Source organism: Oncorhynchus tshawytscha, linkage group LG01 (genome assembly GCF_018296145.1).
Source record: "Oncorhynchus tshawytscha isolate Ot180627B linkage group LG01, Otsh_v2.0, whole genome shotgun sequence".
NCBI lineage: Eukaryota > Metazoa > Chordata > Actinopteri > Salmoniformes > Salmonidae > Oncorhynchus > Oncorhynchus tshawytscha.
In genome coordinates this window covers 17,716,373-17,731,477 of record NC_056429.1, presented here as the reverse complement: position 1 = coordinate 17,731,477, position 15,105 = coordinate 17,716,373, and the positions used below count along the sequence as shown (strand labels likewise).

The following is a 15,105-nucleotide window of genomic DNA, read 5'->3' as shown; positions in this document are numbered from 1 at the left end:
ATGGTGCATGGAGAACAGCTGACATGGAGAGCTCCCCTTAAAAGGAGGTTTAAGTCCACATCCTTCCCTGTTATCTGTGGCACGGTTGGCCTGGGGTCCTCCTTTCATCCTCTCCTCCTCCCTCCCTCTCTCCCCATGAACCCTTCCCCCTAATGAGGCATTATAGGCAGACACCTCCCTCCCATGTGGCAGGAGACCTGGGGAGGCTCCTGTTGTTTTTCATGGGTCATCGACTGTTGCTAATGACACTCTAGACACTGGGGATTGCATCAACCGGAGCCACACTCCACTGCAATTTCTGGTCACTTACTTTTACGGCTTTATTCTTACACTTGATGGAAACAGGATGCTCAGCATGAGTTTGGGCTTGAGTGTCTAGGGTCATACACATGTGCCTCTGCTTCGGCCTGTCTCTCTGTGTTCATCTGTGGGCTCTGCTTTTCTGTGCAAGTGGCACATCCACAAACGCATGCTCATTGATATATATTGAAGAGCATTTGAGAGTGTTTGCACAAGCTACATGGAGAAGCAAAATGGGTAAAATGACAGAAATTGTTATATATTGTTCAATATTGTTGAACATTACTTTGGTTCCCATCAAAATAAGCACTTTGATATAATAAATAGTCAAAGCATAATGCTATTAGATTTGAGCAAGGGCATTGTTTGAAATCCTTTCTCTGTTTCCTCATAATTCAATTATTATTTGGCTACAGTTTTGGCTTTTAGGTTTATACACTTTGTTTCTTTTCTCCTAGGGTTTGTGAGCTTCGACAACCCAGCTAGCGCACAGGCAGCTATTCAAGCCATGAACGGCTTTCAGATTGGAATGAAGAGGTTGAAAGTCCAGTTAAAACGACCGAAGGATGCCAGCCGCCCTTACTGACACAACCTAGCCATCAGTATTCACTGCAACAGCACAGGTAAGCCCAGTGGACTCTCTTATAGACTCAGACTGATAGAATGCCTGTCAACTAGAAATGGGAAAATCTATCATCATCATGATAGACAAAGATTGACTGAATTGCAAATGTGGGCTGGCTTTCTCCAAACCATCACACTGATATCATGGGCAGAATTGAATAATTACAAATAACTGTAAAATCTATACCTCAAGAAATGTAATCTACATATCTAAATAACTTCAAAAGAAAGTAAGCTAGATCTTAAACATGGTTTGATATTTGTCTTCTAGGTTTTGAGAAAACTGAAGATATCTTGGAGTTCAACTTTTTTCTTTGAAAACAAAAAAAATGTTTTAAAAAACATCAACACGATGAATTTTTGAAGACATATCAGCATTTACTTATGAAGAAGACATAGGGTACTGCAGCTATAGGAGGAGGTGTGGAGTTAGCAGAAACTACACAGAAGGACTTCAACAACAACGCAACAAACTGCACAGTGCAAGACAGACTAGAGAAGTAAAAAATGGGAAAAAGATGTGAAACTCTTAACAACAGAACTTTTCTTGTTGAGACTTGAATTGTTAATTAAGCAACAAACAAACATAAAGCAGCAACAACAAATAGATTTCTATATACGTATTATATACACACATATATATAAAGAAAAAGGCGCTTGTGGCTTTTATTATACTGGACAAATGAGGGTTAAAACTTGAAGATCAAGACAAAGTGGTAAAAAGAAGTGATTCTGTCCCACTGATGGACTTTCTTACTCTTTCCTTCTTTCTCTAATTCTCTCACTGTCTTTCAGCAAGCGCAGAACTATGGCTTTCTCGGGTCACTGAGGTTTCCATTAGCTACAGTACATCTGAAAATATTTCACCCCTAAGGGACCAAAGGACCAAACATTTGTATTGTTCTAAACGGTAATATATACTATTATTGATTCTAATACTGAAAACTACAATTAATAATGTTACAAGTTCAAACTTAAGAAGAAACTTACTAGCTTCCGGTTGGAGGAGGAAAAGGGGTTTGGTTTATTCTCCTTTTACATTTATAGCTACTGGGTTTGAGAATATTTAAACAAAATATAAAAAATGTAAAAATATTTTAAAAGCTATACTATTTTAGTGGACGTAGAATATGTGGATTAGAGATTGTTTCGGGCATGTTCAGATTTTCTTTTAGCAGTCATCCTTCACCCTTACATTCCAAATCTGCACTTTTCATTTTCGACATATCTCTCTCTAGTAACTTCTCTGTGTGGGAGCAATAAGGCAACTCTGAGTAGTTGCACATGAAGCTCAACATAGTAGTGCCAAAAGATATCCTGTAAATTGTGTCAAACCAAACATTCAAGACATACAGTGTATTGAGAAATGTCTTCAATCATCTGCTGTTTCTAGTCCTCTGTCACTGCACTGCATTCCATCCTGATGTATTGTCATTGTAGACCCCCATATTTGTCATTGCAGAAAAAGGCATTCCGTGTCAGGAAAAAGCGAGGCAGCATCATTAAAGCACTGACAATACAGTTAATCTGACCACTAAGCTCAGCGGTAAAAGGGCCACCCAGTAGTGTGGATATGTAGTAGTGCAACACCTTCAACTGGTTAATAAAATATACAAATTACCCTGACAATGGTTATAAAATTGCTATCCAAGCTGCGCAAGGCTCGCCGGGTCCTGCCCCCTTCCGCTGCCAACCTTCTCCAGCTGCTCTCTGCAGGGGTGGGGGGTGGGGGGGGGGGGGGGTGGGGGGTGCTCCCAGCTCAAGCACATCTCTTTTTATAGGGACCATCATTTTACAGGGACCTGAGAGCTAACGCGCATCATAATTAGGGTAATGCTAATATTGATCAGATGGAGAGCAACACTGCAGGGCAAAAGATACACAATCAATTAACACACATGACATATATCTAATACATTCCTGGAATGGAAACAAATGGTTCTATGTAGCATAGCAGCAAGCAATGAGGTCAAACGGAGGCCTGCTTGTTTGCTGTAGATGGGACTTAACTAAAGAGCAGATGCAGTCTTTCCATTGGGCACAATAGCACATTGAGAGGAGAGTTCTTACACCATGAGGAACAGCTTGGCTTTAGCAGCCTTAGGAGGTCAAATTAATAGCAAAATGATCCATCAATTAGACTGCAGCAGGCTTGACTTTAAATGTAGTTACTGCAGCTGGTGCTCGGAAGTCAAAACCAGGAACACAAACTCTGCCACAGAGGGACAACATCGAAGCATACTATTAGCCTGAACAACCAATACTGTGTTTTCTAGTAGCTGGCAACACATATGGCCAGATTGATTAGAAAAAGTAAACTGTTAAAGCAGTAGAAGTTACTATTCCAATAAAATATGAACATGGTTTACACTAATGATATGTCTGGGATGAAATTGGTTTGAAGATGTGTCTCTTCAGTTGTAGTAGTAGTTCTACTCAATTCTATTCCCTTTTCTAATTTCCATCGCAAAGCTATTCTATTATCATACTCATTCTCCTCTGATGCCTATCCATCTCCCACTGAGAGGCATCTCCCTCCCTCTCTCTCTCTCTCTCTCTCTCTCTCTCTCTCCCTCTCTCTCTCTCTCTCTCTCTGTCTCTCCTGTAGGTTGACAGAGTCCAGCCTTGCTTCTCTCTGCTCATTATGCCTATTTAGACACTGTTTTGTGCCACCACACATCCCGTATGTCTGTCTGTCTGATGACTGGCAAATGGCATCTCTTGGGTTTGAATGACTGAGCAACAAACCAGAATGACAATTTGGCTGAGCAAGTATTCCCTACCAGCATATATATTTAGTGCTCTCTGAAGAGTGCTGAATGTAAGCCTCAGCATTGAAACCAAATGGACAATGCATACTAAACTTGACCACGGACAGCAACAAAAGGCTAGAGTTCTTGTATGCTGTCACGGTGTTGTAATGCCTTTATCAACATCGGAGTTGCCAAATCTCAGTCGAATGCATTTATAAAGGGAAAACATCTATTTAATTCCTCCATCAGACATTAAAATGTGCGGATTGTATATCCAAAAAAGGGAGAAACGGATGAAAGATGAACAATATTCATATGCAGCAGTGCAATTGGTAGTAGTAAATAGTAGTAGAATAAATGTTTGATGATGTATTAGTAGGTGAAATATTCGCAAATTATAGAATATTCGCAAATTATAGAACAAGATAGATTAAGAACATAATGACATGGTAGGTATTTGAACACAGTCTCTTCATGAGTTAATATGTTGGTCCCCTCCATTTTCCCTCCCCTCTCTGGACTTGGCACCTTAGGAAGCTGTTACATACAGACATGTGCCCCAAGGGTAGCTACTGCAGGGATTTTTTCATTATTAAAATCGAATTAAATTCAACAGCTTGGGTAATACAAATTAAAGATGGCAACTGTGGCTGAAATGTAATTAGTTTGAGAAATGTGAGGTTATTTTTGTGGAGGGGGAAAAGTTTAAAGAGTACAATAATTGCGACGGAGGCGTGTGGATGGAGACTGTTTATATCATTTCCAGTATTATTTGCCCATTGGGCGTGAGTTTACAGGTGCTGTCCTATCTGATTTGGAGGCAACACTAGTAATTCTCATTGCACTAACTAAAATTGAAACGATGTGCTTGAGCCAGTGAAATGTTTTGCACTGTTTTCATTCTCGCACCATTCTGCCATGTTCATCCTTTGTCATTCCATCTCTCCAACCATGATGCTCATTCAGTATCTGAGCATGCTCAATAGGGGGGCTGGGGGGTTAAAGATTATAATAATGGTACTAGCTACTCGCTTTAACAATATTATTCTTTACCAATGGTTTGAATGCTAAGGATAGTAGCTTATTATTAATATGAAATCTGTATATTATGGAAAATCAGCACAGGTCCTTTCTTTGGGTGGGTGGAATGGGTGGAATGGGGAGGGAGGGGAGGGTTTTTGCTTCATAAAGATGTTAAACTTCTGGTTTCTCAGCACAAAGCATACAAAAATATATGACAAAAGTACTGGATCTGTTTAGTAGATTTTATTGACATGTTATAGGGCAAGGGACATTTCAGTGCTATTCTCTAAACCTGGACCAGAACAATGCTGTTTACAGGCAATTTCTTTTTTCAAGAGGAGAGCACCACCTATCTGCTTGATGGGCTCAGTACAGCATGGTTAACTGAAAAGGGAAGCAGTACCTTTTTATAACTAATAAATCAATTCAAATATGTGTTCTGTAATAGCCTGAGAAACCAAACGTTTTTTCCCCTGTTGACATTTCTTGAATACTTGCTGCTTAGATTATTTCATATTAATGATTAATAATTTAATGGTTTTATAATTATTTATTTGATCAGGTAAGAAACTTGATATGTAAATGTATTTATTCATCTATTTATTGAATTGTTTATTTACTGATGTATTTATTTAATTGATAATTTATTTAATGTATTAATTTTATTGTTCTGTTATGATAAGGTATGTATAAAAGGAAATGCTTATTGGGGCTTTTCTCTTTCTCTCCTTTTTTTCAATTTTACAATAAAATTTCAAACTGGATGTTGCATTCTCAGATGTGTAATAAATGCATAACTACACCACAGAAAAGGGGAGTCGTTGCACGAACAGCCATTCCAGGTGTCCATCCCTCTCCCGAAGGCAGTGTATGTCTATGGGTATAGGGTAATTGAGTGTGCTGAAATTGCCATTATCACTGATTACCTTATGCCCTTTCAGCACGTTACCAGCAGTACCAATCACATGCAATCTCTAGGGCAACACCTCCAAGACCTTCCGGAAACAAACTTGTGATAATTCATTAGAAAATATCTGATAGGAGTCTGTTCTAGAATTCACAGTGTAGCATAGAGCAAGGCAGTAGGTGGAGGGTTAATGTATCCATTTCATACTCCTATAGAAACCTAATGAGGCAAGGTGTAGAGTGATTGAAATGACCTGTCATCCTAAAGACTGAGGGCCCAGTGCTCTGCTATTTAATAGGTTACCTCTGATGGTATGGTTATTGGAAATTATATATTTTAAGGCCAATTTTGATGGGTAACAAAAACCAGAGGGAATGATGCTACATTTTCATCGACCATGTATATGTTTGGACGGAGTGTGGGCAGGAACAGTCAAAATGATTGCGTTACAAATAAAGAAACTGGTAAAACATAAATACTGTACATACATTATGCTATCAGTGAAATGAATATAAATCATGGCAGTTGCACGAACAGATAGCACCTTCATGCAATACTGACAAAAAGTACAGTATATCCATGAAAATATACCATGTCTTAGGTAGACACAGGAAAACAAACAAATATGTTATCACTGACTTGACAAATTGGCCTGTGTAGTAAAAATCTAAAGATAGGCTATTTAGTGACAGAAACAGTATGGCTGTGACACTACAGTAATGAATAGAGGAAGAACATTTTAAAGAGCAGTGGGAAAAGGGAGGACAAAAAGAGTAGAACCACTGGCTCATGAAATAAATTGGCCCAATTATAATAAAGTGTGGCTCTTGGTCAGTGTGCAAGCCCGGCAGTTCATCTTTATTACAATCAGTTAATGAAAATCAATCCCCCTCCTGATAAACTCTTATCTCCACAGCCTTTGCGCACCCCGTGTGCAGGGACATAATAAATTAGGGTAATATTGCCTTTGATGAGGGAGTGAATTGCAAATTATTGTAACTTCCCAAGATTTATGATGCAGATGCCGAGTGGGGTTTTTCCAGGCTCTGGGATGCAGAGGTGCCATTTGTTAAAAGTTTAGTGATACAGTCTCATAACAGAACGATACACAACTGTCCAGGTAATCTCTACTGTGTATTGCCTTACTGTACAGCAGTGCAACTACCACTGCAATGGCATTAATTACTTCTTGCATAGGATGAAGGAACATCCTTTTTATTTGCCACAATACAGTGAATAGAATACAGCAACATGCCTGTTGAAAGACACAACCCAGGGGAGGGTATACAGCAACATGCCTGTTGAAAGACACAACCCAGGGGAGGGTATACAGCAACATGCCTGTTGAAAGACACAACCCAGGGGAGGGTATACAGCAACATGCCTGTTGAAGGACACAACCCAGGGGAGGGTATACAGCAACATGCCTGTTGAAAGACACAACCCAGGGGAGGATATACAGCAACATGCCTGTTGAAAGACACAACCCTACAGCAACATGCCTGTTGGGAGGGGGTATACAGCAACATGCCTGTTGAAAGACACAACCCAGGGGAGGGTATACAGCAACATGCCTGTTGAAAGACACAACCCAGGGGAGGGTATACAACAACATGCCTGCTGAAAGACACAACCCAGGGGAGGGTATACAGCAACATGCCTGTTGAAAGACACAACCCAGGGGAGGGTATACAGCAACATGCCTGTTGAAAGACACAACCCAGGGGAGGGTATACAGCAACATGCCTGTTGAAGGACACAACCCAGGGGAGGGTATACAGCAACATGCCTGTTGAAGGACACAACCCAGGGGAGGGTATACAGCAACAAAAGCGGTTGCTTAGAGTTGTCCATCAGCAGTTTTTCTCTTGCTATGTCAGTCACTAACCAGGTCTCCATCAGCAGTTTTTCTCTTGCTATGTCAGTCACTAACCAGGTCTCCATCAGCAGTTTTTCTCTTGCTATGTCAGTCACTAACCAGGTTTCCATCAGCAGTTTTTCTCTTTCTACGTCAGTCACTAACCAGGTTTCCATCAGCAGTTTTTCTCTTGCTATGTCAGTCACTAACCAGGTGTCCATCAGCAGTTTTTCTCTTGCTATGTCAGTCACTAACCAGGTTTCCATCAGCAGTTTTTATCTTGCTATGTCAGTCACTAACCAGGTTTCCATCAGCAGTTTTTCTCTTGCTATGTCAGTCACTAACCAGGTGTCCATCAGCAGTTTTTCTCTTGCTATGTCAGTCACTAACCAGGTTTCCATCAGCAGTTTTTCTCTTGCTATGTCAGTCACTAACCAGGTTTCCATCAGCAGTTTTTCTCTTGCTATGTCAGTCACTAACCAGGTGTCCATCAGCAGTTTTTCTCTTGCTATGTCAGTCACTAACCAGGTTTCCATCAGCAGTTTTTCTCTTGCTATGTCAGTCACTAACCAGGTTTCCATCAGCAGTTTTTCTCTTGCTATGTCAGTCACTAACCAGGTGTCCATCAGCAGTTTTTCTCTTGCTTTGTCAGTCACTAACCAGGTTTCCATCAGCAGTTTTTCTCTTGCTATGTCAGTCACTAACCAGGTGTCCATCAGCAGTTTCTCTTGCTATGTCAGTCACTAACCAGGTTTCCATCAGCAGTTTTTCTCTTGCTATGTCAGTCACTAACCAGGTTTCCATCAGCAGTTTTTCTCTTGCTATGTCAGTCACTAACCAGGTGTCCATCAGCAGTTTTTCTCTTGCTTTGTCAGTCACTAACCAGGTTTCCATCTACAGTTTTTATGCAAGTAAAGTCACACCATATTAAAAACAATCACGATGGAAATAGCAAGTTTCGGTACAATTTTATAAATGGCGACACATCATTTATGGTGGGAACGTTTTGTGTATTTAAAATGTATTATGAGAGAAAATGGCGGTGGGAATGCCTTTTGCGCAAATGTTGATATTATGTCCAACATATCGAAGTAAACTTGGAGTCACGTGATGATATTGTTACGGTTTTCTTCGGGTGAAAGAGAGTCGGACCAAAATGCAGCGTGGTAAGTTAGATACATGTTTAATAAACGAATAAACACGAATATACAAATAAACAAGAAACGGAAAAAAAAACCTATACTGCCTATTTTTTTTATTTTTATAAAAAATAATTTATTACCTTCAATACCATTCATTCTTTACAACTCATAATTTTCATACATACTCCAACAATGGTATTTTAATTTAACTAAACAAAACAAAAACCCCAAACAAAACCTCAGGGGAGCATCTTCCCTCCCTGTCACCCTACAAACTACCTTTCCCTATCTCCCCGTCCCTAATCTATCCCCTTACAAATCTAAATGACACCCAGCCCCAAACCCCCCTTCCACCTCTCCCGAGCAGCATGCTGCCCCCACTTCCTCTCCTCCCTCTTCATCCTCCCCCTCAAATCTCCTTCCACCCTCCTCACTATCCCTTCCACCCCCAATCTCTCCCTGTCTTCACCATGTTCTGCCTGGCTTCCCACAGCCCCCGTTTAAAGAGACTCATGAGAAGCCAGAGCAGAAACCTGTCCCTATCCGTCCATCTCGCTCTCCCTACACCTCTCTCTAACCTGGCCCACGTCAATACAAAATCCCCCCTTACCAAACCTAACAACACCCGTGCCCTAGCCCATACTACTCCGGCAAAGGCACAGTCCCAAAAGACATGGCGCACAGTCTCCTCCCTGCCACAAGAGGATCTTGGACAGGTGGGGGATTGCACCAAACTATACCGATACATGATGGAACGTACCGGCAAGCACTTATGGAGGCTCAACCAATTCAGGTCCTTGAGCCTGTTGTCCAGACCCCGCGCCTGCACTCCCTCCCAGACCACTTCCGAGATGCCCACTACAGGCGCCGGACTCCCAGCCTTTCTGACCTCCTCGTACAGGTGCCTGTGATCTAAACCTACTCGGGCAACTTCAACCTCAGGGTGCGCACGCAGCCACTTGGCCGCATGACCAAAGTGCCACGGCAGCTGTTCCGCCCGAGGATGCGTGTTAGACCACACCATTACGCTTCTCGCCTGATACGAGAAAAACACCCGCAGGAGGTAACCGGACGGGTGTATCACTGGATGAGCAAGCTCCGTTAACAAGAAAGAAACAAAAATTGTGTCCAGCTTGAGGGGGAAATGTGGTACCCCCCTACCTCCCTCCCCGATGGGACAGATCATGCGTGCCCTGGCGACCCACTCGCACCTGCCACTCCACATGAACTGAAACACAAGCCTCACTAGAGGCCTCCTCAGACAAGCCGGCAATGGGTAGATGTACGCCAAATACAAAAGAGACGGCAACACGTCCACCTTTAGGACCAGGACTTTGCCCATAAAAGACAAATACCTAGCCTTCCACATTGCTAGCTTCCTCTGTACCACTGCGATACGCATGTTCCAGTTTAGCGTCGCTGAGCCGGAGGTCTCAAAATGGACCCCGAGAATCCTCAGGGCCCCCTCACAGAGAGATAACCCCCAGGCACATCCGTTCTACCGCGCCATCTTCCGAAAAACTTGACGGAAGACTTTGCATGGTTCAGAACCGCTCCCGACACTCGGGTGAAATCCCCAAAGATGGCAAGGGACCTTGTCAGGCACAAGTCCTTGCACAGCAGCAAGGAAGTGTCGTCGGCGTACTGCGTCATCTTAACACGCAGCCCACCACTTCCAGGGATCAACAAGCCTTCCACCCCTGTGTCTGCCCTAATGGCAGCCCCCAGAGGCTCCATGTACAGAACGAAGAGGAGAGCCGAGAGTGGGCACCCCTGCCTGATCCCAGACGAGAGGCCAAAAACGTCACCCAAGTGACTATTTACACTAACTCGGCACCCCGCTCCGACATATAATGTACGAATCCATCCTATGAACTTCTCCCCAAATCCTAATCGACCTAACACTCTGAATAAAAAGGATCTATTCACGCGAACAAAGGCTTTCGCCTGATCTAGCGCTGCTACCATTAAAGGCAGTCCTCTATCTTCAACCCAAGCGATGGAGTCCCTGATTAACTGTAGGTTCCATCTAATAGAGCGGCCCTCTACCCCACACGTCTGATCCTCATGGACGACCTAGGGAAGGGCTGTGCGCAACCGGTCTGCTAAAACCTTTGCAAGTAACCTTTGCAAGTTTCCGAAAAGAAAACAGGCAACTGCTGCCCAGACAACTTACCCAAAGACCTGGGTACAAAAATATAGTCGAGCCTCCGCTCAACCCCCCTGGAGTTGCGCCATGTAGGACCGGCCATTTTCGGAGTAGTGTGCAGACCACCATCAACCAGACAATGGCAAGCCATTAGCCCGGTAATGGCGCCTGCACTGCTATCCCCCCTATTCCTAAATCTGTATTAAAATCCCCCCCTATCACTAATTTCCTATTTGTGACACACAGGGGCGTCAGACAGTCCACCATCTCACTCCTGTCTGCCACCACCTGTGGCCCATACACCACCACTAATCTAAATTTACAATCCCTTATCGTGACATCCACCCCTATAACCCTCCCCTGCATTACCACAAAAGAATCCTCCACTTTTACCTCCCTGTGCCTACACAAAATCCCTACCCCCGATGATTGCACCCCCCCAATACCCCAAACCGACTCCCCCTTGTCCCACTCCCTCTTAAACCTACTAACATCCCCTCCATCCCTCAGGTGAACCTCCTGTAAAAAAACAAAAATCAAACCCCACACCCTCCAAATAACTAAAAAACGCCCTCCTCTTAACAAAATCCCTTAAACCCCTTACATTTAAACTAACAAAAGTAAAATTAGACCCCATGAAAGAATAAAATAAAAACATGTAATACACTCAAATTCTAAACCCAGACAGAAAAAAACAAAAACAGGAGACTCACCCGATGCTCCCCTGCTCCATATCTACCGGTGAAAACACCATCCGTACTCCCGACATCCTCCCCTCTTCCTCCATCTCACCAACCCAGGATGCAGGAATAGTGTTTGGGTCCGGGGTGCCCTGCACCCTGGGTCTACCCCCACACTCCTCCCCCTCCCCAGTGCTGCAGCTGGTTTGGAAAAAAATCGGGGAGGCTGAGTCCCCAAACAAAAAAATTCCCCACCTCTTCCTGTACCCAGTCCTGAGTCTTGTTAGGTGTGTCCCCACCCAACAGAAGTTGAGGGCCTGGGGAAACCAGCAGCAACCCAGAGGCTTCTCCCACCCCCATCACTCTCTTGGCCATCCCCTCCCTCTCACTGTCGGCCAATCGCACCCTCCTCTTCATTCTCTTCTTTGGTGATGGCGGCAGTGGAGAGATACCACCCTCCCCCCCGCCAGCTCCTCCACCATACCCCTCATCTCTTCCACCAGGACACTTTCCCCCCAGTCCACTTGCACTTCCACCGTCTCCTTCTCCAACACTCCTCCCTCGCTTTCTTCTCTCTCATGCTCCTCCACTCGGTTGCCTTCTTCCGCCGCTTTTCCTGGTTCTCCTACTCCCGTGCCTTCTGTTTCCTTCTCTCTTCCATCTGTTGCTTCTTGCTCCTCCTCCTTCCTTGCGGCCTTCCCCTCTGGACCTGTACTCTGGTCATGAGGCGTGCTTCCTTCCCCTCCTCTTCTTCCCCCATCCCCCGCTCCTGCTCCCCCCCCAGCCGCAGTAGCATATGACCTCTGACGAGCCGGGCACCCCCGCCACAGGTGTGTTGACGAGCCACACCCGTGGCACGCCTTAGGCTTGTCACAATCCCTCGCCTCGTGTTCCTCAGATCCACAAAATCTGCATTTTCTTGTGCTGCACGAGGCGAATATGTGGCCGTAGGCCATACAGCGCCTGCAAAATGGGGGCTGACGTGCATAAAACAACGTCCCCCTGTCAGTCCCTAGGGAGAACATAGCAGGAGGATGGAGGTAGCCACCATGTCCCTTTGGGTCCTCCCTGAGGAGGGCCTGGAAGCCTCTCCTCCCATTCCAAAACCCAAGGGAGTCTTTGAGGTGCCTTGCTGAGGAGACGTTATCCATGTATCTCCCCAGAAAGGCCCTCACCTCTTCGTCCTTAACGTATGGGTTGTAAATGTTGACAGTTACAACCCTAAAGTTGTTCTTCGCCAGGCTTGTTATTTCATAGTGGCTCATCGGCCTCTCACCTCCCACTGCTCTTGCCCTTCTCAGGATATCATCGTGTTTCTCCTCTGTATATAGTGCCATGTCGTATGCTCCCTCCAACGAGTTGCCTTGGAAACAAAACACGTCCTTCACCGTCAGCTTTAGAATCCCCATCAATATTATCCTTCCAAAAGTTTCCCGTCCTAAAGGCTCCAACTCCTTTTCCTTCCAAGCAAACCGAATCGTGTTGGCCAGCCCAATCCCAGGGACCGACCGTGTTGATGGATTTAGCACCATCTCCGCAAGGAGAATGGCGCTTGTTCTCTTCTCTTCCAAAACAATGAAAAAAGAAAAACCAAAGTGACTGAGCATATCTGGTGACAACTAACACAGAGACAGGAACAATCACCCACGAAACACTCAAAGAATATGGCTGCCTAAATATGGTTCCCAATCAGAGACAACGAGAATCACCTGCCTCTGATTGAGAACCGCCTCAGGCAAACATAGACTTTGCTAGAACACCCCACTAAGCCACAATCCCAAAACCTACGAAAAACCCCAATACACAAACACACCACAAAATAAATAAACAAAGAAAACACAAAATACTAAGACCAGGGCGTGACAGATATACTGTGTGGTCCTGCCATTATCAATCAAATGTATTCATAAAGCTTTTTGACAAAGCTATTGGTAGAGTTGAAAATGTGATTTATTTTAATCCCCAGCAATTCAGTTTGGTGGAAACATACCACTGGTGGGAAAATTCACATATTTTCTTTATGCAGATTTTATTAGAATGGCAATAAAATCTGTCGCCAATTGGATGGAAACCTAGCTACTGACAGACACTCAATTCGTCATGTCAGGTAACAATTTTTTGATTGGTATTTAGTCTAACCTGTTATCTAAACTTGTAGAAATCATGGGCGAATACCAACCGGTCATGCAGGGCATGTGTCCAAAGGCCCTGACCTCCAGGGGCCCCATATTGATTTTGTTGGTCATTGTCACTCAAATATCATATTACCATTGCATTAGCAGGGTTGGGGAGTAACTGATTACAGGTAATCAGTTGCACTTAATCTGATTACAAAAAAACATGGAACAGTAATCAGTTACATTACCAGTAAAAAACATTGTTATCAGATTAGATACTTTTGGAAAACTGCATTACTTCTGGGATTACTTTTAAATTCAGAAATTATGTCTGAGAAAAAATACATTATGAAACCTTTCTGTTTTCTCAATGACATTCATTTCAGCAAAAAGGCGCAGTTCTAAGTTTTTTCCACCTGAGTTAGTCTGACCACTATGATGACACCAAATGCGTTTGATGGATCTTTTTTTGTCTTCTTCTAATGCCTCTTAAATGGAAAGTAATCCAAAAGAATACATGTGATCAGATTACGATACTGAGTTTGGGTAATTCAAAGATTATGTTACTGATTAACATTTTCGACAGATAATTAGTAACTGAAACGGATTACATTTAGAAAGTAACCTACCAACCCCGGGCATGACATTGCAAAATGTGTAGAATTGCAGTATATTAGCTTTAAAAAGTGCAAAAATGTCTCTCTACCCCATGGCAAAATGTCTAGAATAGCAGGAAATTAACTTTAAGCTTAATATTCTCTCTCCGCTTTCAAGAGAGGGACACTAAAATGTTATGCCACGAGGTTGGGGTCCCCCCAGCCAAATCTCACTTAGGGAACGCAAAAGGCTAGGGCCAGGCGTGAGGGTATGTGTTTACTTAAGTAGAAATGGCAGTCCTCCTTTATGCTATTATTGTCTCTCATACCAGAGTAGTTTGATATGTAGGTCAGTGACCATGTGTGTATCAGGTTGTCTGTATCAGAGATATGTTCAGGTTCCCCCTGTCAGCCTGATTATTGAAGAGACAGAGAAACATTGACTTGTTCAAGTATGAACGCCTGTGCTTTGAGATAGCTGGGATCATCCAGCATCCCCCTCTCCATACACATCCTCCAAATGGCTGTATCTTACACAAGCACAAGGGTAGGGCCACAAACTAGGCCCACAAACCAGGGCCTGAATGCATGCAACTATTTTACCATTATGCACAGCACACCAGCTACCTGCTGCTGATTCATGGGAAAACAGGACGAGTTGTGATTTAATAGGCCATGAAAAACATGTAAAAAATAATACAAACTTGAGAACTACCATACTTGCTGCAGTCCACAAAGGTAGCTGAGCTATTAAACAGGAGTTCCACACTTTCATATAATTAATTATTTACTCCCTAAATGTGAAATGATTGAAGTGAAAGTGCTTTTAAAAGATTGTCCACAGTGAATCTCAGCATTTTTTACTTGAAATAAATTGCATACATTGAAAGTCTTGCACCATGTTTTTCAGTACAATCTTGACTGAAGATAATATCACTATACCAACAATAACTTCA

The 15,105-nt window shown here is 43.3% G+C and overlaps 1 protein-coding gene across 7 annotated transcripts in view; it reads left to right on the top strand.

Moving 5' to 3' along the window:
* The window catches only part of celf5a (cugbp, Elav-like family member 5a), a 364,846-nt gene extending 362,210 nt beyond the window's left edge, over positions 1–2,636 (top strand). For all 7 annotated transcript variants that reach the window (XM_042303708.1, XM_042303675.1, XM_024396321.2 and 4 more), the window contains 2 exons: positions 759–923; positions 1,196–2,636. In XM_042303708.1, coding sequence (XP_042159642.1) covers positions 759–886 — 128 coding nt within the window. In that variant the 3' untranslated portion in view covers positions 887–923; positions 1,196–2,636. The remainder of the gene's footprint in view (positions 1–758; positions 924–1,195) is intronic.
* The last annotated feature ends 12,469 nt before the right edge of the window (positions 2,637–15,105 follow it).